Source organism: Atractosteus spatula, chromosome 5 (assembly GCF_055471065.1).
Source record: "Atractosteus spatula isolate fAtrSpa1 chromosome 5, fAtrSpa1.hap1, whole genome shotgun sequence".
NCBI lineage: Eukaryota > Metazoa > Chordata > Actinopteri > Semionotiformes > Lepisosteidae > Atractosteus > Atractosteus spatula.
In genome coordinates, this window is record NC_142710.1 from 37,301,739 (window position 1) to 37,325,073 (window position 23,335).

The window sequence follows — 23,335 nt, forward strand, 5'->3', positions numbered from 1 at the left end:
AGCTTACGTTCATGTGTATTTATGTTGTTTATGTACTTGCAGGTCTGACTCACAAAAGGCATCACAGGCAGTGCAGTCAAGCAGGACCTTGAGAGAGGGAGGTCCCGGGTTTAAAACGTGCAGTGAGATGGAGCCTGTACAACTATAAAACACGCGAGGCAGCCGTTCCGATGGGCCACACCGGAAAAACAATCGCTCTTCTCTCTCACACGTTACTCAATAAAGCACCTTCCTCTGGAGCACATTTTCTTAAGAGATAGAAAATCCCGATGCATGTATGAAAAGCCTCTGGTTTATCCCTCAAAGTGCCAACAGATACAATATCATGAAAGCCTTTTACGGCAAGAATTGGGCAACTAAATTAAACACGAGCTAATGGGGTAAAGAAAATCTCCACAAGTCTACAGATTCCCAGTCAAATAAAAATACATGAGTTTCTTATTCTCAGAATCCATTGTTAAGTAGATTTTTAAAGAAGGAATGTAAATTGTATTTATGCATTTGTCAGTGTAACTAAGAAAACATCAAACAGACACCTTCTCCACAGTCCTCCTTCGACCTGAATTATTAAATCTGTCGACACCGTACGGATTCCACGCTGCCATTATAGTGTAAATTAATAAACTTTTTCAAACTATAGTGGAAGCAAGAGAAAGTGGGATGATACTTCAAGAATGAGCTTTGATACCTCTCAGAGGAATACAGTGAGCATCAATAATGTGGTGACAGCAAACTAAGAGCGTCAATCTTTATATTTAATCTGTTTAATCCAAATGAGATAATTTTCCTATATTTAATAAATCAAAGCAAAACCAAACAAAAAAAAACACCGTCAGAGACTTGATTACGTTTATATTGGCATTCTTATTTTTAAAGATTTTTTCTGACTTATAAAATTAGAGATCTAGGAGAATGCTTAGGAATTTTATTCCAATAGACCGCTGTCTTTTTTAAGTTTAAAAAATACATGGATGAGCGAAAATAAGCTCGCAATGGTGCACGCTATATGTAAAACTGCATCTTGAGCGACTGTCTGCGCTGTTCCTTTGATGTGCTCCTGAAATGTCATGTGTCGTCAAGGCTGCTGTGCATAAGCAAGACAATTTGCTTGCACTAAGAATGCCTACCGGTTTCCACAGCTATCTGGTACCCAGCTTCTAGTCTTCGCGATGACCTTTCCAACCTCTCTGTGTTATCCAGCAGATGTGCTCTCTGAAACACAAACACAGATTGAGAGAGATGAAAACATTTGAGGGTGACACTAGCACAGACCTACCGGATACTGAGCTCCTACAATTGCGTTCATCTAGGTAATTTCACCTGGACATATTCTGCTGATCTACATATTTTTTAAAACACGTATTTACCATATTCTGAACTTATAGTGACTGATAGTATTTTTCTAGAAAACAGTTTCTCAGTATTTTACCCATCTTCTGACATCACATACATTTTACTTTCTATATGCACCAATTTATGTAGCTATTCACTTAATTCACATATTTTCTACAAACTTCCCATTAACTGTATCCATTTAACGCAAATAATGTCCGTCTTAAAAATTCTACGGCAGTGTTTTCGTTACGTGATATAATATTCTTTCCATTTTTATGGCAAATATATAAACAACAAAATATATAAAAATAAATAAAAATGTATATTTAACTCATCTCTATGGTTTGTGTTTAGTGTAAGGTCAAGAGCTGATAAAGGGTAAATGAGATAAAAAAAATATTTGTGGCTTTAGATAAAAACAAAATGATTTAGGAAAAACATTTCCTTCTTAAGAAGTATCATACATTATTCAGTATAAGCTAGTGCCTATTTTTCAAAACTAGAGCAATTGATTTGCGATAATACTATATAATCACATCAGTGTAAACACTGGTTTAAAACACAATTACAAGTAAAGCAATGCAGGGCATTATGCTCCTAAAGATTTTCAAGTGTACTTCATTAGCCTATTTTAAAGTAATTTTTAGAAGGTAGTGCTCAGATAAAACACCAATATACAATCCCCAAATAGAAAATGTGTTGTACACTTAATTAATCTTCCCTTTCTGAGTTGATAAGGTTTTATGAATGGCACACTACATCAGAGAGCTAAACACATTTCACAAAGCAATTAAATGGGTAGCTTTTACTTTTGTAATAACTAATTTGTGCACGTGTTATACTGAAGGGACTGGATACAGCTAAAGCGCAGAAACAAAACAAAAACACCAATGTTTAATGTACTAGCAAAAATAGGGCTAAATGATGACTAAGACCTAATGGTTTAAATTTAATAATTAGATGATGAGCGACAACACAATTTTAAGAAACATTAACTTCATTAGGTTATAAATTCTTCACAAAAAAAGCCAATGGCACTGTCATGCAGTCACATTCCTAACTTTAAATTTGAGAATACAATATTAATTATGGTTATAATTGTACGAGAGTTGGTTTTGAGACAGTTTTAGGTACAATCTGCAGTAAACAGGCCAGACTACAAAACTAGCTAGTTACCACTAATTTGAAAACAATGGAATAGGACCCAACATTGTTTGGTCTGGCTTTCTGTACTCATAGGCTAGGATACAGGGTATTTATAAAGCTGTTTAAATAAGTAGAAAATCGAAATATATTCAAGTTTAAATGAAGAACAGAATTTAGCAGATATTTCATTCATGTCAGGTTCCAATAATGTTTTTGTGCCTGACTGAACAGATGTGATGCATTTATAACTATTTGTAACTATTTTTTCCACTTTTTGCGGAATGATTACTCACAAGTTTTACTGCAAAGAGAAAATAGTATTTTGGATAATTCAGGTCATCACAGTATGAGTGTGCTTTGCTGCACTTCACGTATTAGACTGCAATTGTTGTTTCCACTGTGCGTAACATTTTTTATTTTATTTTCATATTTTGTGACCAAACGCAAACACACACAGTGGACTCCCGTCTCTCATCTCGCACATTGCCACATCCTCCTCTTTTTAATAAGACAAACTTTTCTTAAGAGAATTTTATTCCCGCTTTCTTTCATTGAAAAAAAGCAAAAGAACTGCATCCTTAGTTCTAGTTAAGCTGTCAAAAGATGTACAAACTAATCACTCCTGGAGAAAAAAAAGCCAAGACGATGTTCCACTTTTCAAAACCGGTTTCAAAGTTTGACAATCAGAAAGAGAAAAAACCTCCTCTGAACTTTTTTTTTCCCCCCACCGTTGACAGATGTCATTTAAAATTGCAGAAATACTTTTTAATAGTTTAAAAAAGGGGGGTGCGTGCACATAGGGAGAATGAGCCAGCTCTCCCTAATGAGCCCCTATGGATCTGCGAAGATGCAGGCAGTATTGACATGCACGCTTAAGCTAATACACCTAGACCATGATGCCTGTGTGCCTCGGAGCACCGGCAGCCAGGGATACTGACAGAGTATCTCGCTCCCATCTTCAAAGAATTCAAGTGATTAGTATGTTATCATTACCATTCGAAACGTGATTTCCCTATTCCCTCTCGGCAAAGGTGACACATCTCGGAGAGGCGGCCAGCCGACTGTAGCAGTGAAAGCCACTTCAAAGCTTTCCTTGAATTTCTCTCTCTCTCTGTCTCTCCCTCTCTCTCTCTCTCTCTTTCTTTTTTGGGGGGTGATCGAGGGGAGAAATCATTAGAACAATGTGCTCAGATTGGCATTGACAGGACCTGATGTAAAGGTCAAGGAAGCCATACAGGTTCTATAACAATTAATAAGCACTCTCACATGTTGTATATGTATCCATACAGCATGTGTGTGTGCGTGCGTGCATGCGTGTGGACCTATACACACAAATACAAACACACTAAGGAAACTGGAAATGTGTTAGATTTATGCAGGATAGGATGGACTGCATTACTGCATAGTAAGCTAACTGGAGCAAAATGAAACAAAGAAATGAAATGAAAGACTGCACTGTACAGTGTTAGAATACACTAGTGCTTCCTCTCAGTAGTTTTAAAATATATTGCATTAAAGCAGCCCCTTTGCCCCACACATAAAAATCTTTCACTTGAAAATGACTCAAGTTAGAAGAGGGGTTTTTTACAACCTCAAAGTCCCAAAGATATCGTTAGCATTCTCACAAACTGACCTGTCAACATTCTCATTCACCCTTCGGAAAACGGTATGATACCAAATCCGGTAACCACCCATCAATATCATAAATAGAAAAAGAAAGACTGTTTATAAAGACAGTTAAGGAAACTGGAAGCACTTAAGAGCAAAAAAGCCCATCAAATGTGTATGGAACAGGTGGTAGAAATGACACTCATCATAAGCAGGCAGTAGCAGGGTGTATAGGAACTTTATTTTATCCTTTTCCCAAATCATTTAACAGAAAAAAGTTGGTGCAACAAACCGGGGTTTCACGACTGACTAAAAAGCAAAGATGACTAATTCTGAAATATCATCTATATACTGTATATGAACAAATGGATTACAATCAAGTGTTTTTGATCTTTCCTTCAGAAATGGAAACTCCTACTACATTTCAGAAAACATAATTGTTTTTCAATTTTTATCCACATGCAAACTAGCAAAAGAGTTTAGATCACCTGCTATAAATAGGTAACATGATGTTTGAAATACTACACAGAAAATCACACATCTTTCTGATGTCATAAACATGAATTAAGTCTTATTCTACAATAGGACAGATATATACATATATTATACTTAAACATTCTATATACACAAAAATGGAAAGGCATTAGTGAGATAAAAGAAAATACGGTGGTATTGTTATCTTGCATCTCATTGGAAGCCATATACTCATGTTTAATAACTACACAGGCGTAGCATAAAACACCAAGGACTGTCATTCAGTTTTTGATAATTTAAATGAAAAGTATACAGATTGGAACTCCAAGCTAAGCTTAGACTGCTCTCTTAACTTTGTCACCATGAACGATCTCTGCCAAGCACTTTTCCAATAGCTCCTTACTGAGAATGTCCTAATACTAACTTTACTCTAAAGCACTTTCACAAATGACATCAAATCAACGAAAAGAGAAATACAACAGTTGCTTAGTAAGGGACCCAATCACAGGTTTTGACATTCTGATTAAACTTTGTCATTGTGTTATGGAGTGAACAGCACTCCAAACCTAAGACCACTCGGAGGGATATCTTCATGTTATGTTTCAACAAACATTAATACTAATACTAATAAAAAATGTATTGTCTTTGAAGTATTTTCATTTTTCTTAAACATTTTAGTGTTGTCTGGTATGTGAAAGTGATGCATGTCTCTGACCATGAAAAGTGTAGGCTATATTATCGGGAGTGGCTCTTTCTTTTTCAAAGACGACCTATAATCATCAAGACGACTACAACAGTTTCACGCTGAAACAACTGTGGCACGCTTTTCTTATTATCGTGACTCACAATGCAATTATAGTCCACATCTTAACATGCTTAACCTATGCAGCTGTATATTCCCAGAAACTGATATATGCACCTGCATTTTCATAGAAATACATATATATCAAAATGAAGACCTTTGTTTCTGAAACTAAAATACTCAATTTTTGGTTTTTAGACAGAAGCCTATTTCATTTGTAGTTATTAAGAGTGAGGCAGGGAACAATGCAGCTGTGCTCAAAGATTTTTCTGCCTTCTCCCTTTTTTAATATCAAACACTGGTTAGTATCACAATTTTCAAAAGTACAGATGATTCCTTATTATTTCAATGAGGGTGAGCGTCAAACTGAATAATGATGACAGCTCTGATTCATCCTAACTATGTGATCTTCTCAGGGTTTGTTTGGAACATGTAAGACAAGGAATTACAAGTGTCAAACAGCTGTGGATATGGGTGCTAAATATTTAAACATGTTTTTCAGCAGAAAAAAGTATAGTTTTTAAAAGAGAGCTAAGTATATATAAGCTGAATGTCTTTGATGAAGATACTGCAAGAAACAAAATAGCACAGTGAAAAGGGAAGAACAAAATATAATTAAATAACTGCACATTCAAAATGAAAAAATAACAAATAAATAGGTAAACTCATAAAAGTAAAAATGCTCCAGAAAAATTGATGGCTGATGTACTCTTCCCTTTGTGTGTCATCGTATAAGAAAGAACACCAAAATATAACATAAAAACAAGTCAAAAAACACCAAAGATTTCACTCTTCTGATATTTTTAAATTCTGAACTTAAGAACAGCTTTTATATGACTGGGATAATTTATCTCCATTTTCTTTGCGATGGGAAGAGAAAGCTGAAAAATGCCTATGAACACACACAGAGACTGAATAAAACAGATCCTTAAAAATCTATTGCAAAAATCAGTAGAAGTACTATGAATACAATCAATAGCTTGACTTTTCTTTACAGTATTATGCATACCAAATATAAGCTTGTGTGTATTAATAATATATAAAGATATTTACAAAACACAGATAAGAAAATCAGGCACTTACAGTACATCCATGTACTGTATGAGGCCAACATTAAGACAGAACCTTGGCCTTTTAGCCCACTGGGAATTTTTAAAGGGTAAACTGATCACAGTGAATATTCATACATAACTTGTAAAATTATATTTAAAAAAAACAGTCAAAATCTATTTTTTTCTTACAATATGTCTAGGACAAAAACAAATTCTCTCTTGTGGACGTCATTCTTAATGAAGGAAAAATACAGAGATTTGTGTAATTGTTTAAGGTTACAGTTATGCGCCTGGGTTTAAACAAGAAAAAATGCAGAAGATTACAGTGCAGGAAGTTAGTTATAAAAAGAAAAGACATATTTCTATTAAGTAATAAACGATGGATTAAATACATATTTCTCCAGTAAGTGCATTGGAGGTGCACAGACATGTTTGTTTTACAAAGAAGAGATCTTGGGATATAGACTTCCACTATGTACAATATCTGTTTGTGTCTGTGAATACTAAACTAACAATTGCTCTCCTAGTCTTTAGCTGTACAGATACCCCGTGGTATAGAGGCAGTGAAGGCTGGTTCAACAGACAAACGTCAGCCCATTACTCTTTCGTGTTTACAAAAAAAAAAACGACGGAAAATCTTGCCCTTTGCATCTATTCCATGAGAAAGCAGCTGCTAAGCAAACCCTTGTGGAAAAAAAGTTGAAGGCGGTGCTGGCAGGGGGAAAGAATGATCATACTGATGATACGCCTGTAGTTGTGAAATTCCAAAGTTTTCAACAGGCACAGAGGGAAACAAATGCAAAATACGTCTCAGTGAACTTGCAGGACAGCTCAAAACAAAGAGAAAACCTATCACAGCAACCAAATATAAAGATAATGTCTAAGCATGTCCCTGAAGCACCAGACATCTTTGAATGGTAAAATATTTCTGTCTTCAAATCTTCTAAACTCTTATGTTTCCTCCTAACAATAGATATGATTAATTTATCAGAAGAATGTATTCAAAAGTATTTTAATTAAAATTTTAACATTAGAGTTTAGCTGTCAGAACTATAGAAAAACATTTCAATCTTTTTGCTTCCAAACTGTTATAATCATAAATAATAACAACAATAATAACAATGTTTGAACTATCAGTCACACTACCCCCATGCAAATCTAGATATGATATTTTTTGTAAAAGCATATTAATCATATTTGTTTACAGAACTGCTGTCCATGTATATAGTGTAACTATAATTTTTTATTGCATTAATGAAGACAGAATATGAAACCTACTAAATGGTGTATTTTATTCCTAAATCCTTTTGCTGCAATTAAAGTTAAATATTAAATAATTTAAACTTAATATATTAAAATAGAACTATACTAAAATTAATATTCTGGGACATAAAGTATATGGATTTTATTTTTTTGCCCAATAATAAAGGAAAAAAAACAAATGCAGATGAATAGATCAATATAAATCTATACAGCAGATCTTTAGGTGTTGATCAATAAGGCATAGATCAATAATCTATTCTTGTGCCATGTTTTCTATGTACTGAAGTGCACAGAAAATTCTAACCTTTAAATACCTTTATTATAAGGAAAAAATCTAAATTGTACTGAAGAGCAATCTTCTGGGTTTGGTATTAAACTTCAGCACATGCTTACTAAACGACATAACACAAGCTGCATTTGAGCACTAGCTAAACTGTTTCACCTGTTGGATGAGGGGACAGATGTCTGAAATAAGGAGAAATAAAACAATATTCTTTTCCCCAACGTCTTTTAAATCAAATACAAAGCACAATTGAACAAACGTGATGCAGTTCAAGCAATGGTCCAAAATGAGGTAATTTGTGAAAAGAAGGAGCAATCAAGAGTGTTTTCTAACTAGGGGAAAAAAATCAATTGGAAGTTCTGAGGGAATGCCAGACTAAAATAGCTAGCGAGGAAGTACTTACCTCTTCACGTAACTTTATCAACTGCAACATGAACGCACAGAGAAAGATAAAAAGGAAAGAAATGGCAGGAAAGAGATCAGTCATGCGGCAGGGTACAGAATTAACCTTGACGATTTATCTGTTTGCATGTTTAGCATTTAGAAATCACAGACAAACACATTAAACGAAGCTAAACACAGATTCATGCAGAGTTTTTGAACAAACAAAGATCACTTCTTGCGCTGTCACATTAAACAAAGAGAGTGGAATGGAATTCTCTACTCTTTTTTTTTTCTTACTACATCTAAAGTATCATCATCAAGGAAAAAAAAATCCAAGTCACATCACAGCACTCAATATGGCAAAGGAGAAAAACAAGAATCATTCTGTTCAGTTTTAAAACAGTGAACTAGTAAAGCAAGGGCTTAGAGTAGCAGGCATGTGCTCAGTTTAATAACCATAATACAACTGCTTAAATGCCTTTAAAACCTGTCAGTGCTTCTTACTGCAGATCTACAGGGCATAATTCATCTCACATTTACATGACTAATGAAAACGTAAATAAATTGAAGTCTTACAAATAATGCTTTTCACATTATAAAGTATTTTGTTAGCTATACCTCTGGTAAAGATAGGTATTTTAATTTTAAGAGTACAATCTACATATATATACACATTTTTAATATACATACGATACTTATTGTTGCATTGCCAAGAGCCTATTTTAATTGAATGCATGTTGCATGATTATCAGCATTATAATACAAGAAAAGGGACAAGCAGAACAAAATCTCAGTTTAAAACATTGCTTGTCTTATCTCATTATTTTTAAAAAAGTCATCTCTATGTGCATAGTTCATACAGACAAATGTCACAAGACAGTGTCATTTAATTGTGCTTATGTTTGCTCCCCTTTATATAAACATACATTGACAAACACACCTGGAGTGTGAAACATACAGAAACTACGCTATCATGCATTACAAGACAAATACATTCTGCAAGAGAAGGGAACAAGTTTCTTAATTTGTCAGTCATTGCAGGTAATTTTTTATCTACATTTTCTGAAAGATTAAAGGTTAGTAGATCTAAGGGGAGGCTCAAGGCCATTATTAGCGCCTCTTCTCATCTTACTTTGTACTGTTTGGTCATTTTGAATTTTCTATTTTTATAATTTGCAAATCTACCAGAAAAAGGCAGGACAAGGATCACAAATTATAAACTCGATCCAGACAGTGGCTCAGGAATTGAAGTTAAATGGCTGCCGCAGCCACAGTGAGCCGCATTTGGTCTGTGTTTGCAAATGTAATACAATGAGATGACCACAAGAATTTCTTGAATCTTCAGTAAAAACATTAAGGAATGATAGAGCATACCATATCAATAAAACAGCAATATTTTTGATATGGCATTCAGTCATTAGTCTCAAGAAAGAGAAGTTAAAAAACATTAAACAAATACATCAGGGGTTATAATACAAAACTCCTTTACTTTTTTTTTTCATTTACACATTATCTCTTATATTACACAGCCCTAAAGAAGAAATAACAATATATGCTTTCTTGTTAATCCTAAATTACATTTGATCTTTTCTCAACATTTTCCCTGATTTCAGAGATTTTTACTTGAAACCAAAGACAAAGGAGGGCATCACTTACAACCAATACAATGTTCTAGTGTCAGTAAGCTATTTTTATCAAGAACAACAAAGCAAAGAAATAAAATTAAAAAAAAACATGCTTAGTTCTGTTTTCTTTGAATGTGGGAGAACGTTGCTGATTATCAATGTGTACAGTTCCAATGGTCTGCCACAGAGGTAAAAAAAAGCACTTTTGGAAAGGTAAATTAAGAAAACAAAAATCTTAGTTCGATCATATGTTTAGTTTCCAGGAAGGGTAGTGCTTTTGTGATGACACAAAATTTCAAAGGGTTACTATTGACAATTTCAAACAGAGATATGGCCATTAAACACAGTGAAAAACAAATCTCTGGCCTTGTTTCTACAAATACACATATTGTTTCAGAAGATGAGCTTCAAATACAAATTTAAAAAAAAGTAAAACCAGCGAAACAGGGAAGCAGTTTTACGCCAGGTTCAGAAAATGGCTTGGGAAACCTCAGCAGTGTTCTCTACTAAATAGGGAGGCCATTAAGAACGGCTGTCTTCAAGTAAAAAGCCCACTGCTGATGCGAACTGTCTTTTATTTTTAAGGTCACCACCCCTACGTTAAATGCATTATTTAACGGGCCAAGGTTTAAAACTACACTACAGATGTGGCTATTTAGAGTTTCTCCAACCCGCCATCAGCAGTGATCACTTGCAGGCCCACCACTGGTTTCAATAGGGAACCAAACAAAACTTGCCCTATCTCATTTGTGCTGCATGGTCGACTGCAAGGCTTCATGAAGGATTTGTAGAAAGCAATACGACCAAGATTTTTTCCACCTTCCCCCAACATTTTCTTGTGCCAGGTTATATATGGATAAATATTAACACTACATTATCGGGGAAAAAGAACAAGCTAAATACAGTGAATGCCAAGTATTTTTTTAAATGTTATAATTAGACTTTTTCATGCTCCTGCTTCGACCGGCCTATATTCAAAATTGCACTGCTGCAATTTTCTGTTATGATAATCAGCGCGTTTTTCAAACAAAGACTCTTTTTTTTATTCAACACGGAATTTGATACAAGTGGTAATCTTCCTTTGTAGCCTGTTAAATCTGGTCCACGCCGGCTCAAACCAGCAAAATCTCTTGTGGCCAAGCCTTCTGCTGTGACTGAAATCGAAACGATGCCGCAGAGTATTTTTTCTGTGAATGTATGTGTGTGTGTGTGCGCGTGTGCGTGTGTGCGCGCGCGCCAGTATAAACCTGTGTGTGCGATTGTGTGTGAAGCCCCAACACGTGCAACGGTAAACTACCGAATTATTAAAAAAAAATGCGATAGCGCCAATTCTGTCTCTGTCCGCATACAGATAACGAATAAATGCCGAACTCTATTAAACCGGCCTTTACACATTATCGCAGGGCAAACACGCCATTTTCAGAACTTATGAAGGCTCCCTATTTATTTTGTTATAAATCCTTGGCATGTAACGAACAGATTTGTGTCTGGTAATGATCTGCTCTGCCGGGGCTATATGAAATGATCCTGACCTCTTTCAGATCTTCAGGAATTAAATTGACCGACTTGCCCCAAATCCCCCCCACCACCACTCCTCGCCCTCCTCCCTTCCATCACCCTGCTCGTTCTATAAAAACTGAAGTTCGTATACTCCATACACAGCAAGACTGAGTCTCGCATTATCACCAGAAGTTTTTAAGATGGAAATGAAGTAAATACAGCATCTAAAAACAGGAAAAAACTGCCACTCATTGCTTTCCTATTTTACATCGTGTAAGGGTTTAACTATGCGAGTTCGGACAGTGAATCTTTTTTTTTCTTTAAAGATTTAGGGCGTAAAAAGGTGAGACAAAATCAATGTATTGAAACTGGTCTTAATGATCATTATCAGTTTTAAAAGTTAAACCAGCTTCTCTTATTATTATTTAGATGTTCTTCTGATTACAGATAAGTACGTGTTCACACACATTTTAAACACGAGCAATTTTAGATATTGTTAGCATTGACCTATAAATCACAGCATAAGTATTTTAAATACAAAAATAGTTTGTTTAATTGTGATATTTTTTCCCCAATGTCTTTACCCTGATGAATGCAAGTAAAAATGTTAAAAGAAAAAATAAGTCTTGCATCCATGTATGACTGTTCTTTTAAATAATAAATAATTTAGACACCAAGACAAAAATTAAGGATACCAGTGACCATACTGCACCGAATATACATCAAAACAAACTCCTGAACAGAAACAGGATCAGATCTGTTAGGAAAAAACAACAGTCAGAGATTTACATGTCAATAAATAAGGAATTCATTGGGTTGCAAAATAATCCCTCACTTGAAATAATAACAGACCACTTAATTAAAGATTAAAAAAGGAAGAATGCTTTTTAAACATTTAAAAAACCAATCTGTTCTATTTTTTTGTGAAAAGTAGATTTTATTTAAAAATGACTTTATGAGCAAAATGAGCAAAATGTGGGTTACCCGACTGTTATTAATATATTTGATAGCACATTTTTTTATATGTGACAGTTCTGGCAGCAAATCAACCCCCCATCTTCCATAGTAAATGTCACCATTGTTGTTTTTTCACTAATTTGGAGGGGAATATGCATATCAATTACATATTTCAGCTAACGATACATATGTTTGTAAGATGTGTGGTGCAAAGGTTAGTATTGAAATGGTAATAAGAGGGATATCAAAAAGCAAACTTTATTTTAAGACAGTTCAGCTGCAGACAATTTCATTCTTCTTTTACAATTTGTATGACGTACTTTAACTATTTAACTGCAAAGTTGGCAGGATAATTAAAAATATAATATGTAATTATTCAAAGTGCTATAGTTGGAACTCCAAGAGCTTAGTTCTGAAGACCAGCTGTTTAGGTGAAGGACAGACAGTACACATTGAAGTGAAGTGCTTTTGCTTGTTTGATGCTTCAGCACTTCAGAAATATGACAGAACTACTAAATCTACATTTAAACATTTGACATACATTGTTTCTGCAATTAAACTTTTTAGCATGTTTTCTTGACAAAAAAACGTACATGCATTGATTCCAATTTAACAAGAAGAATAATAGCATTTGAAAGTATTTAACATCAATTCAGAAAAAATATGTAATTTATGTCCAAGTTTAAATAATTAAACTGGGTTATTTTTACAAGTTTTACTTAAAGAGCAATACAAGCTAATGGCTATTCAAATAATCATATTTAAAACCTACATAGTCACTAAAAATGTACCAGATTTGATGGATGTAGTTGTAGTGATGTTGATTTTTCCAGAAAGCATACATGATGGAACCCCAAGTAATTATCACATTATTTAGAATTTGATCCTTAGTTTATTATTTCAGTACAGTTCAATGCAGATATATTTTAATAAAATGATCTAAGGTAACAGAACAGTAAGTAGCAGTGAATATGGCATCTCCTGTTACAAATACTTGTTTGCTCCTCACCGTGGGTTAATTACTGTTTTATTCTACAAAGTGGAAGGTCAGCGTTTAAACCAAAATTATACGAGTACTGTCGATCATCAGGCAGACAGTAAACACACATTTCATCGAGGCTACGCATATACAATAGGACATATTGTAGCTTGGCTTCTGTTGCTTTACTTTTAAGGGCTGGAAGATTAGATTCAGCCCATTGTAGGTATGGGGTACTTTCCCAGCAGGGAAAAAAAAACAAAAAAGAGCATTCTGAAATGAAGGAGACAGACAGTGAGGAGCTATGAGAAAGGAGAGCTTGCGATCTTGTGCCCTAAGATGGAGAGGTTGATTCAGACCTCAGCTTTGCATTGAACAGTATTTCTTCCACATGAGTTGCTGCCAATGCTGTTAGTGAGCAGCTTGAGCTGTCCTGTGCAGCTCTGACCTCCCTCACCTTCCAGCCACCCACAAGGACTCCCTGATTAGCGGCCTACCTGACTCTCGGAGGAATTCCCATCATCCCCCAGGAGCTCATTCCGCACCTCGTCACTGTAGGCGATGCGTGACCTTTTCTGAAAAAAAAAAACAAGAGAAAAAAAGTCTTAGTTCGGTCTTAAAATAATTGGTTCTTCTTAAACACGAGGGCCCCCTAACGGAACTTATGTAAAATAGAGCCCCTTACCTGAGCTGGTGTTTCTTTCATATGAAAATATAAAACCCTTCAGTAAATAATAAAATATATATATAAGAATGTATTTTAAAAAAAAGTACTGCTTTGCCATGATAAAACCTTTCTCCTATGTGTCACTGCTGTCAGCTCACTATTGTTACACCTCTGTGATAATCTGGATTCAGGACTATATAGAGAATAATTCATCATCTGGGGCTGTGATTGGCGTTGCATCAGATTTGGCTCCCCTCTTACAACAGCACTTAGAGGAAGAGCGAATAATGTGATGTCCAAACTACACTTTTGAGTGTGATCGGGAATTTTAAGAAGGGTGAGCCATGTATAGCTTGTTTACACATATAAAGTGGCTCCACATGCTTTTGAAAGAAAACATATGGGGAGAAAAACACATGAGCTTTCATTTGCACGTTTCGAATCATCTTGAAAACAGTTTACATTTATACTGAAAAAGGCACAAGTGAAATGGTGGTTTTACAAGTAAATAATTTTTTGCTACCTTCAGATTTAAAGCCCTCGAGTTTAAATGATAGATGTATTGATTCAAACAAGTTCATATATCTCACACATGGTGAGAAACTAAGGCCTTCACAGCTAACTCTCCACAAGTCTGCAGGAGACTCTTGTTGTGTAACTGCCGAAATACATATTCAATGCCTGAAAACAAAGGCAGAAGGAAGGAACCGCTAATGTAAACACAAATACAGAGATTTTCAAAGCTGCGCTTCAGTGGACGAGTCGAAATTTCCTTTTACCATTTCCCATTTAAAAATTCCCTGTCAGATTTCTAAAACCACGTATATGTAATAATATTAATTGTACATATTTTGTGGACATCTATTTTGTCTTTTAACTTTAAACATTTACAATTCACCTTTTGATGAGATCCTGGAAGAAAAAAAGCAGAAAGCTTTAAGTATATCCTAAAAAATCCACTTCTTAAGTCCTAAGAATAACAAGCATCAGATAGAATTGCAGCAGATGCCACTGGTATCATTATATAGTGCTGGGTTAGTTTAAGTGTTTTGTTTTCATAAAACAAAAAATGTAAAGATTACAATATGCGACTCTGATCACATTCAGTACAGTCCTTTTACAAATTCAACATAATGGTGACAGTAGAAATGGTTACAAGTAGGGTAAAGTAATAAAAAAAAATCCCAAACCTTGTCTTCATATGTGTTGTAATTAAGTATTATTACTCCAAAAAGTGTACTCTTGAGAGAAAGGCAAGTTGGACTAAAATATCGCAGCTCCATAATACAGGACCAAACGCTGATACATGATTCCATTTATTCGGTAAACACAATCCAACACTAAACTTTTTAAAAAGGACCATATGTTTATGGCAGGGTGTTTCTTTTTCCTTTCAATTTTAAAAACTGCATGTGCAATTTATTAAATGTGCCACTAAATTCAAGCAAACAATTTTCCGCTTAGTACTAAGCACAGAAATAAACAGAAATACTCTATGTAGATGTTTATTCCATACTGAAAAACAGAATGAAAATAAACAAGTTTCAGTTTTGTAACCTTCAGGTGTGCCCCTGCTGATATGCTGTTTTTAGTCTCTACTTTTGAATACGGAATTAATCTCTGCTTAATCCTCTGAAGCACCAGTGCTAACACAACTCCTAGCTGTAACCTAAATAAACAGGATATGTTCACAAAAATATATATTTGCACACAAAGCATAGAGAGTCACACATTTACAAAATACTTAAAGTGGGGTTTAAACAGAAACTATAACATTTACAAATAAAATATACATTTAAATTTTACATTCTCTTTAATAAAAACTGAAAAATCAAACAATCAGACATTAATTAACTGATGCTTTTTAGATACAAAAATAATAATTTTTATTACTAAATTTACAATTTTTAACATTTAATTTTGGTTTCTAAAACTATTTAAAGATACACTGTGTTCTGCTGACCTACAATAAGTATGTGACAATACAAATAAAAAATACTAATTTTATTGGCCACTGCAATTTAATCTGAGCTCCGAAGTTAGCAGTAAGTCAAAATTTTTAAAACCAAAAATTAACAGCAACAAAAACAAATAGCTCCCATACAAAAAGTATAATTTGATTGAAAAAAATTATTGCAGATTGATAACTCAATTCTTAGAGTTGTTTATTTTGCAGTAAAACTTACATTTGGCTCCAATTTACAATTGAGTTGCCTAGTAAACATCACAACCCGAACAAGCAAAGGCCATAAAAACTTGAGACGGGTGTCAAGTCTGATTACAACCTATTTTCAGTTTTCAAAGAGCAAATTGTCTGTAATTGACATTTTTGTGGGAAGGTGGTTTCACGATACAGAGATGTTAAGTATTGCAAACTTACACTTAATGTGCATTTTCTTTTCTTTTTTAACTACTCTCATTTTCTGGATAAACAAAGATAAAAATATTTCAAGCACACTACCGTTTTCCTGGGAAAACACCCACATATTCCATTTTTTTTGTCTGGTTTTTATCTTAAAGCGCTGCTCTGCAACTTTGGGGAATGCTGGCTTGCAGGTAATTGAGACTAGAAGCATCAGAGAAGGTTTGATTTAAATCAGCAGATTGACATCTTCTTCAGACCGGGGTATAAATAGCTGCATTTTAAGTATTCCTAAATTGCTGTTTGTTACTGTTGAGAATATTATCAGCTTTGGCAAAGTAACCTTTAAATGTTTAGCAAACAAAAACAATGGAAAAACAGCGCCTTTTATTCTTCTTAAAGCAAAAAAAAGTGACTGAAACAAAGAATATACATTTCAACAGACATCTGTAGCTTTTCTTATTTCATTTACAGCATAATTTCCCCTCAAGTAAAATTCTACACTGATAATGATTATTCCCCATTCATTTCATGCTGAAAGTGAGTAGCTGTACTACATACTCTGTTTTTGTTATTGTTCTCTTGCATGACTTTTTTGTGCTTCGTTCAATAAAATACTGGTACATCTAAAAATATTTGTCTGTATACTGCACACACTGTATACTTCCCAGCATTACTGGTCCAGTAATTTATCCTGTGTCAAATGTCTTATCGATGTTTACTTCCATTTAAACAAAAATCTTGCCTAGGTCCATAATCACATTTTTAGCATTATTTAATAACAGCACAAGAAAGTCTGGAGAAGTGTAAAATACATTTTATTATTATATTATTATTTTGTTATTATCGTTATTGGTATAATCATAATTTTTCTTAGTGCAATTAAAATAAATTTGGAAATGTTGTTTTAATACAATTAAAAACCTCAACTAAAACTAATTTCACACCAAGCCAAACACTTTTGCTCTAGGTGCAGGAATGTTCATCTAAAATGACCAATTGCTTTCAAAGGAAACATTTTGGGGAAGATAAGAGGAGAATAAGAAATAAAACACATATCTAATTTTCATCATTATGAGTCCTGTATTCAGTCATCTGACTTCTCAGATTACAACCACAGAAAATTAGATCAGGTTGGAGCAGAAATCAGCTGGATGTCTTTGAAATTTAACTAAAAAAATGAGCACTGATACCATACCATACTGCAATAGAAAGAGAAAAGAAAAGAAATCCTTTTGAAAAGTTCCTTTGTCACATTTTTTAATCTTGGGCATGCATTTGTTTCTATTCCCAGAAGCACAAAAAAGTACAAAGGCCTTTCTTAACTTTGTGTAAAATGGGCTTTGTGGCTCTTAAACAGACGCACCCTGTCAAATTTAAAAATTACTTTTTTAGTGTACTGTAGGTACATTTTACAATTGGTGAGTAAAAACACTAATTTCTGAAGGCATTATGAGTTTTAATTATTAAATATCAATTATATAAAGTTTCCCCCACCCAACATCTATTACAGAACAAGTTCTTTTTCAATCTAGATTAATTTTGCTCACTGCACAAATGCAATTATAATTATAATTATAAGTTGCATATAGTAATATATTAAAATGATCAACAGGAGCACTGAATAAAAAATATAGAACACTCCTTGAAAACAGATTGTTTGCTTGTGCACACCCACATTTGTTTCATACAGTCTTCTTTGTCAGAGGTGTGAGGGTCAATAACAGGAGAAAAAACTGAAGGTGAGAACTCTACTCTTCATCTTCAGTGACAGACAGGAGGCATAATCTATTACTTGTGGAGAAAGCCACAGTCCTGTTACGAGATTAATTATTCCCAATCAAATGATAATCACGATGTTTTCCCATTTGCACTAACAAAGGTGACATGGTTAAGTACAAATAATTGTTTCTATCAGAAGCTAAAAATATAAACTGTTCATTAAATTTCTAACATACGGCATAAAATACCCAGGGGCAGAGTTTAATGAGGTTCCCTAAAATTGAACTGCAACTGGTATGGAAACTGTGTTTTGTTTTTTCCCTCCCATTTCCAACTCAGTTGGTGGTGTACCGTGAAGGGTAATTAACAGTATTTAATTTCTAAAGAGTATTTTACTAAGAAATTCACTGTTAGAAGAAGTGAGCCCAGTCCTGGATTTACTTAACAATTCTGTTTCACTGTAGAGGAATTAAATGGCCGCTTAACCCCCTTTGCTCTTCTGTCAGATGAAATCGGCATTTATATCTGAAGTGTTACAAGAAGAATCCAAAAAGCTGCAAATCAACTCGAGATTCTTCTCACTACAACTACAGGAAGTTTTCTTCTAGCTGTACAACTTCAGATAAGAGAGGAACTGGGGTACTTCCACATTACACAAAAGGACACATCTGCATTTGTACGGTAAAAATGCATTAAAATAATTATTAATATTATAATTATAATGGCAATATCACATTGTCAAGATCAATAATATTAAAGCAGCTAAAATGGACACAACCCCCCCCCCAAAACAAACAACTTCACTATTTCTATAAACTCCCCCTCCCCCCTAAAATATTGTGTAGCCGATGAGGATGACAGGTCAGGTTTTGAAATCTCAATAGTGGCAGTTTCAGACTATCCAGGCAGAGGTAATGTGTGGCATTAAAGAAAGAGGAGACCTTTAAGCAGGCAGTGGTATCAGAACAGCCTCTTTAATAATTCATTTCATCACGGCAGGGGGCTAAAACGCTCCGCGGCGAGAAGGAATATCACACCGAGATTATTTTTGTTTTTCCCTTCTTTTCACCAAAAAAAAAGCAAACAAATTGGCGGAGGTTGTTCAATTAAGTAAGTGCTCCTTTTTTGTTTGATACATATCAAATCAAGGCAAATGCTAGCAATTGTGGAGCTGCTTCCATTTTATTCCTTGACAGGCGCCGAATCCCACAACACTGAGGGTCCCTTTTACTGTCCATCATCTGTACGATAGGATTTTCCTCGGGCCTTTGGTGGGAAAACTGACTTTTTCAGACGGCACAAAACAATTAACAGAGTTTCCAAAACAGCCGATTGTTCATTGGTTGAGCTGCTGAATATATCTGAGATAGATTTCCAATGCAGGGTAAAGATCTACCTTAACAGAGATCGTGTAAGTTAGCTGTGCCTTCACCTAAGAGCTCCTGTCATACTATAATGAACTATATTCATCACTTCTGAGTCTATCCATCCTTCATCAGCTTCAGATTAAAGTGTGGCTCCCAAGAACTTCTGACTGCATTGGTTGTTGGATCTCTCTTCTCACCCCTACGCTCCGACCAGTGCACCTCACCTGCCCCACAGCAAATACTCTGAACCGATACTGAACATATCAGGGAAACATGAGCTGACTATTTAAATGGTGTGCATCCTCGACAGTTCTCAATCTGTTCAAGTTCCCAGCCACAAAAGAAAACATTTTAGAAAGATTTTTTTTTAAAGCAGAAACATTTCGAAATAAGTTAAATAATACCCGTGCCATTATATGCCTAGATATACACTGCAGCAAACAGCCGCAGATTTAGTTTTGCATCCATTTAAGAATATTTGTTTTTCGTTAAATTAACAAAAAACTAAAACACACTCTCACAATTGTTGAAAATGTGTTCAATGTCATCACGTCTTTGGAATATGAAATTTTACGACATCACCTTCTACCTTCTTGGAACAGAGAAATAATAGTGAGCAATAATAAAATCGTGTTCTACAATAAGGCAAAAATGTAAAACTCTCTGTATTTTACCATCTGTATTTTTCTTCCATGCTCTTTTAATGTATTATTTAAATGAACTGCATGTGTGGTACATTAAAGGCAAAGAATAAGGTGCTTTAATAAATGTAGAACTGTGTATATATGTAATTAAAAATTAAAATAAAATATATGTACAAAAGTATGGATTTGTAGGTACATCCATTCTGGTTAAAAATACTCCTCATTATTTTTACATTTAACATATTTTATAAGGAATACAAAAAGTAAACATTTGTGTTTGAAAAATTAATAAAATATATTTAAAATACTTACCATTGTTATATTTTTCAAAATAGAATTGATAAAAATAAATAAAATACAACCCTCTCTAATCTAGAATTTCTTTTTATCGTATAAAAAATCCTAGGAAAAGGCCTGGGGAGTTGGGCACTGACCTTTGCTTTCCCTTTCAATGACCAACTGTGGAAAATCTACTGTGTTAAAAAAAAGTCTGGATCTTTTAACTAAAAAAATTAGGACCACAAAACAATCCATTCACCATGCATAAAATGTAAATCTTGCAATCCTGAATCAAAGAAAATATTTTTTAACAAAGGTTTAAGCCAAACACCACGCTTCAAATTTCGTTTCTCTCACACACTGTCTTTTCAATGGCTGACTGGACTACAACTAAATTCTCTGCAGTCTGAGGAAAGACATCTTTACTTTATTTTAGTCAAGTTCTTACTCTTAAAAAAATGTAGGGCTGTTAAATCAATCAATCAGCACAACAATTCTGCTCACCGAAAGAAAAAGCAAGAAGGGTCTGGAACTGAGCTTCAGCTGAAAGTGCAAATTTGAGTTACTTTGATTGAAGAAGCAGCATATATTTTTTGAAGGCCGGGTTCACTCTGAATTGTTATTTCTCAAGGCATGAAAGCAGATTAAACCTAATATTAAAATATGGAAGCAGTTCTAATGAAAAATCAAAGCTCTTTTGCTCGACATTAATACTTAGCAGTTGGAATGCCAGTATTGCTATGAAACAAAACAGAAATACATGTGAAAAAAATCAATAGAAAGAGCCGGTGGGATGAAGCACATGAATAACCAGAGAAGGTCCTAGTCAGATCAGACCAGTATCTTCTGGCATGCAGTGGGGAATAAAGTGGGACTCCCTGGGTCAACACATGAGAAAAGGTGAGATTAGAGGGAAATGGAGGAGGGATTTCTGGGGGGTACTTCCATCCTGATACCTGGTGAGCGAGGGACCAATTGCCCATTAGCCTGTGGCTACCTACATATGGTTCAGTGAACTCTAGCCTGCAAAGAACAGTTTGCACACTTTTAACCCTTTCCAAGGCTCAGGACTTGTCAGGCAATTTTTTATATCTCGTATTTTAAACAGAAATCAGCACTGGCACTTTTTTTTTTAAAGCTTATTTTCAGCTGCTAACATTTAAAAAAAAAAGAAGAAAAACCTTTTTTAAGTCTTCCCTTTCTTTATGTTATTCAGGTTCTCTTTATGCTGTCTGCCTACCTCATTTGCATTAAAATACAGTAGCATGCAAAAGGGGCTTAACCACATCATTAGTGCTGAATATTTATACCTTTCGCAGACCAAGTTTCAAACTCAATTTAAGATTTCCGGCTACTACTTGTTGTGGCATCCCTTTAAATTCGCCTCTATGGTACAGAAACTAGGCTTTGTGTAGGACTTGTACAGGGGGGAAAAAAGATAGAATTTAAATTTGACACCTTTAATATGCAACAGTCAAGCTTTAAGAATTGTCTGTTGTGGAAAAAAAACATTTAATACCATCTCTTGCTATTGATCCTCAGGTAAAAACACTACAGCTTGACATTGACTTGTAGCAGAAGTAAAGTCTTAACATGACACAGAGGTACAATAAAAGTACAGAGGTAAGAAACATTCCTGAGAATAGTACCAATGATAAGCATACTTAACTGGGGTATCAAGAGATTAAAAACAAAGGAAAATGGCTTTTGCATTCCCTGATTGTATGTTCTGGACAAATGTAAGCAACCAGCCATGATACACTTTCATGAGAAAAAAAATTCTTTATGAGCAAGATACACAGTATTTTATGAGGTAGCACAGTTACTGATGTCAGTGTATTTTCTCAGTATACAAAGGGCATGCGCTTTGAATTGTGAAGTGAAGGCAAATCTGATCAAAGTAATTTTAGAGTTCCCAGAAATAACTTCACTTCTGATCAGTTTATACAAGAGGTGAAAAACATTGATCATACCATCACCTGCATTACATGTTGAAGAAAATATGATCTCTTTTCTTCAATCAACACATACTGTCAAAATGTGCCATTGTCTTCTGTCTACTGTTGGATTCCAAAATGGTTTCTTGTATTTTGAAAATTGGCACATCTAAATTTGCTCTGTGCTACATCAGCTAAATTACCAGTTTAAAAAAAACAGTTCCTCAAAAAGGCTTTATGATACTTCAAAGGGTAAACAATATACAGTATCATGGGACCACAAAAAATAAACAACAGAAAAAAATATCTGTATTGAAAGTGCACCCTGAAAAATCTCCTACTCTGGTTAAATTTTGAAATATGTTAATAACTTTGATTTTAAACATTATAATCCACTACCTAAGTGAACAAAATCACCAGATTGTAGAGCTACGTTTGCAACGCTAAATAACATATGAGGACAGGTTTACTGATAGGAATTTATCAGAGATGTTTTAATATGTGCATGTGATATAATTAATGTTTCGATCCTAAAAAAAATACGATTGATTTTAAAATTACTATTAGAGATGACAATATCAAATAATGATAATGAATTTTAAAAGAAATCAGTGTGTATTTTATAGATCCATGTTAATACAAATACCCCGCAGTATTTTGCAGCACCAGCAGCTGCAAGATTCAAAATTAGAGTGAAGTATAAGAAGCAGCACGTGCAAGCAACATTTAAAGAATTGTTATTTTTCTTTTGTGTACCTTATTATAGCTTGTTAATTTATAAGAAGTCAAATTCAAGCTGATGTGCAAGGGTTCATCCAATTCACAGTGTGAATCTGTAAAGAAATTGAGCGAACAGGAAGTGTGTGATTGTTGGAGAGGCAACTGTCAGCGACTGAGAGTCGCAGTTTGAAGCCACCAAATTCATAATGCATTTCATAAATAGTTTATG

General features: G+C 34.5%; 1 protein-coding gene across 4 annotated transcripts in view; it reads right to left on the minus strand.

Annotated features, from left to right (window-relative positions):
- vti1a (vesicle transport through interaction with t-SNAREs 1A) overlaps nt 1-23,335 on the minus strand; it is a 178,956-nt gene that overhangs the window by 134,812 nt on the left and 20,809 nt on the right. For 2 of the 4 annotated variants that reach the window (XM_088917402.1, XM_088917404.1), the window contains exons 4-6: nt 13,906-13,983; nt 8,367-8,387; nt 1,128-1,212 (exon numbers count right to left, since the gene is read on the minus strand). In XM_088917402.1, the coding sequence (XP_088773528.1) occupies nt 1,128-1,212; nt 8,367-8,387; nt 13,906-13,983 (184 nt within the window). The remainder of the gene's footprint in view (nt 1-1,127; nt 1,213-8,366; nt 8,388-13,905; nt 13,984-23,335) is intronic. The other 2 variants (XM_088917403.1, XM_088917405.1) reach the window with 1 other exon arrangement.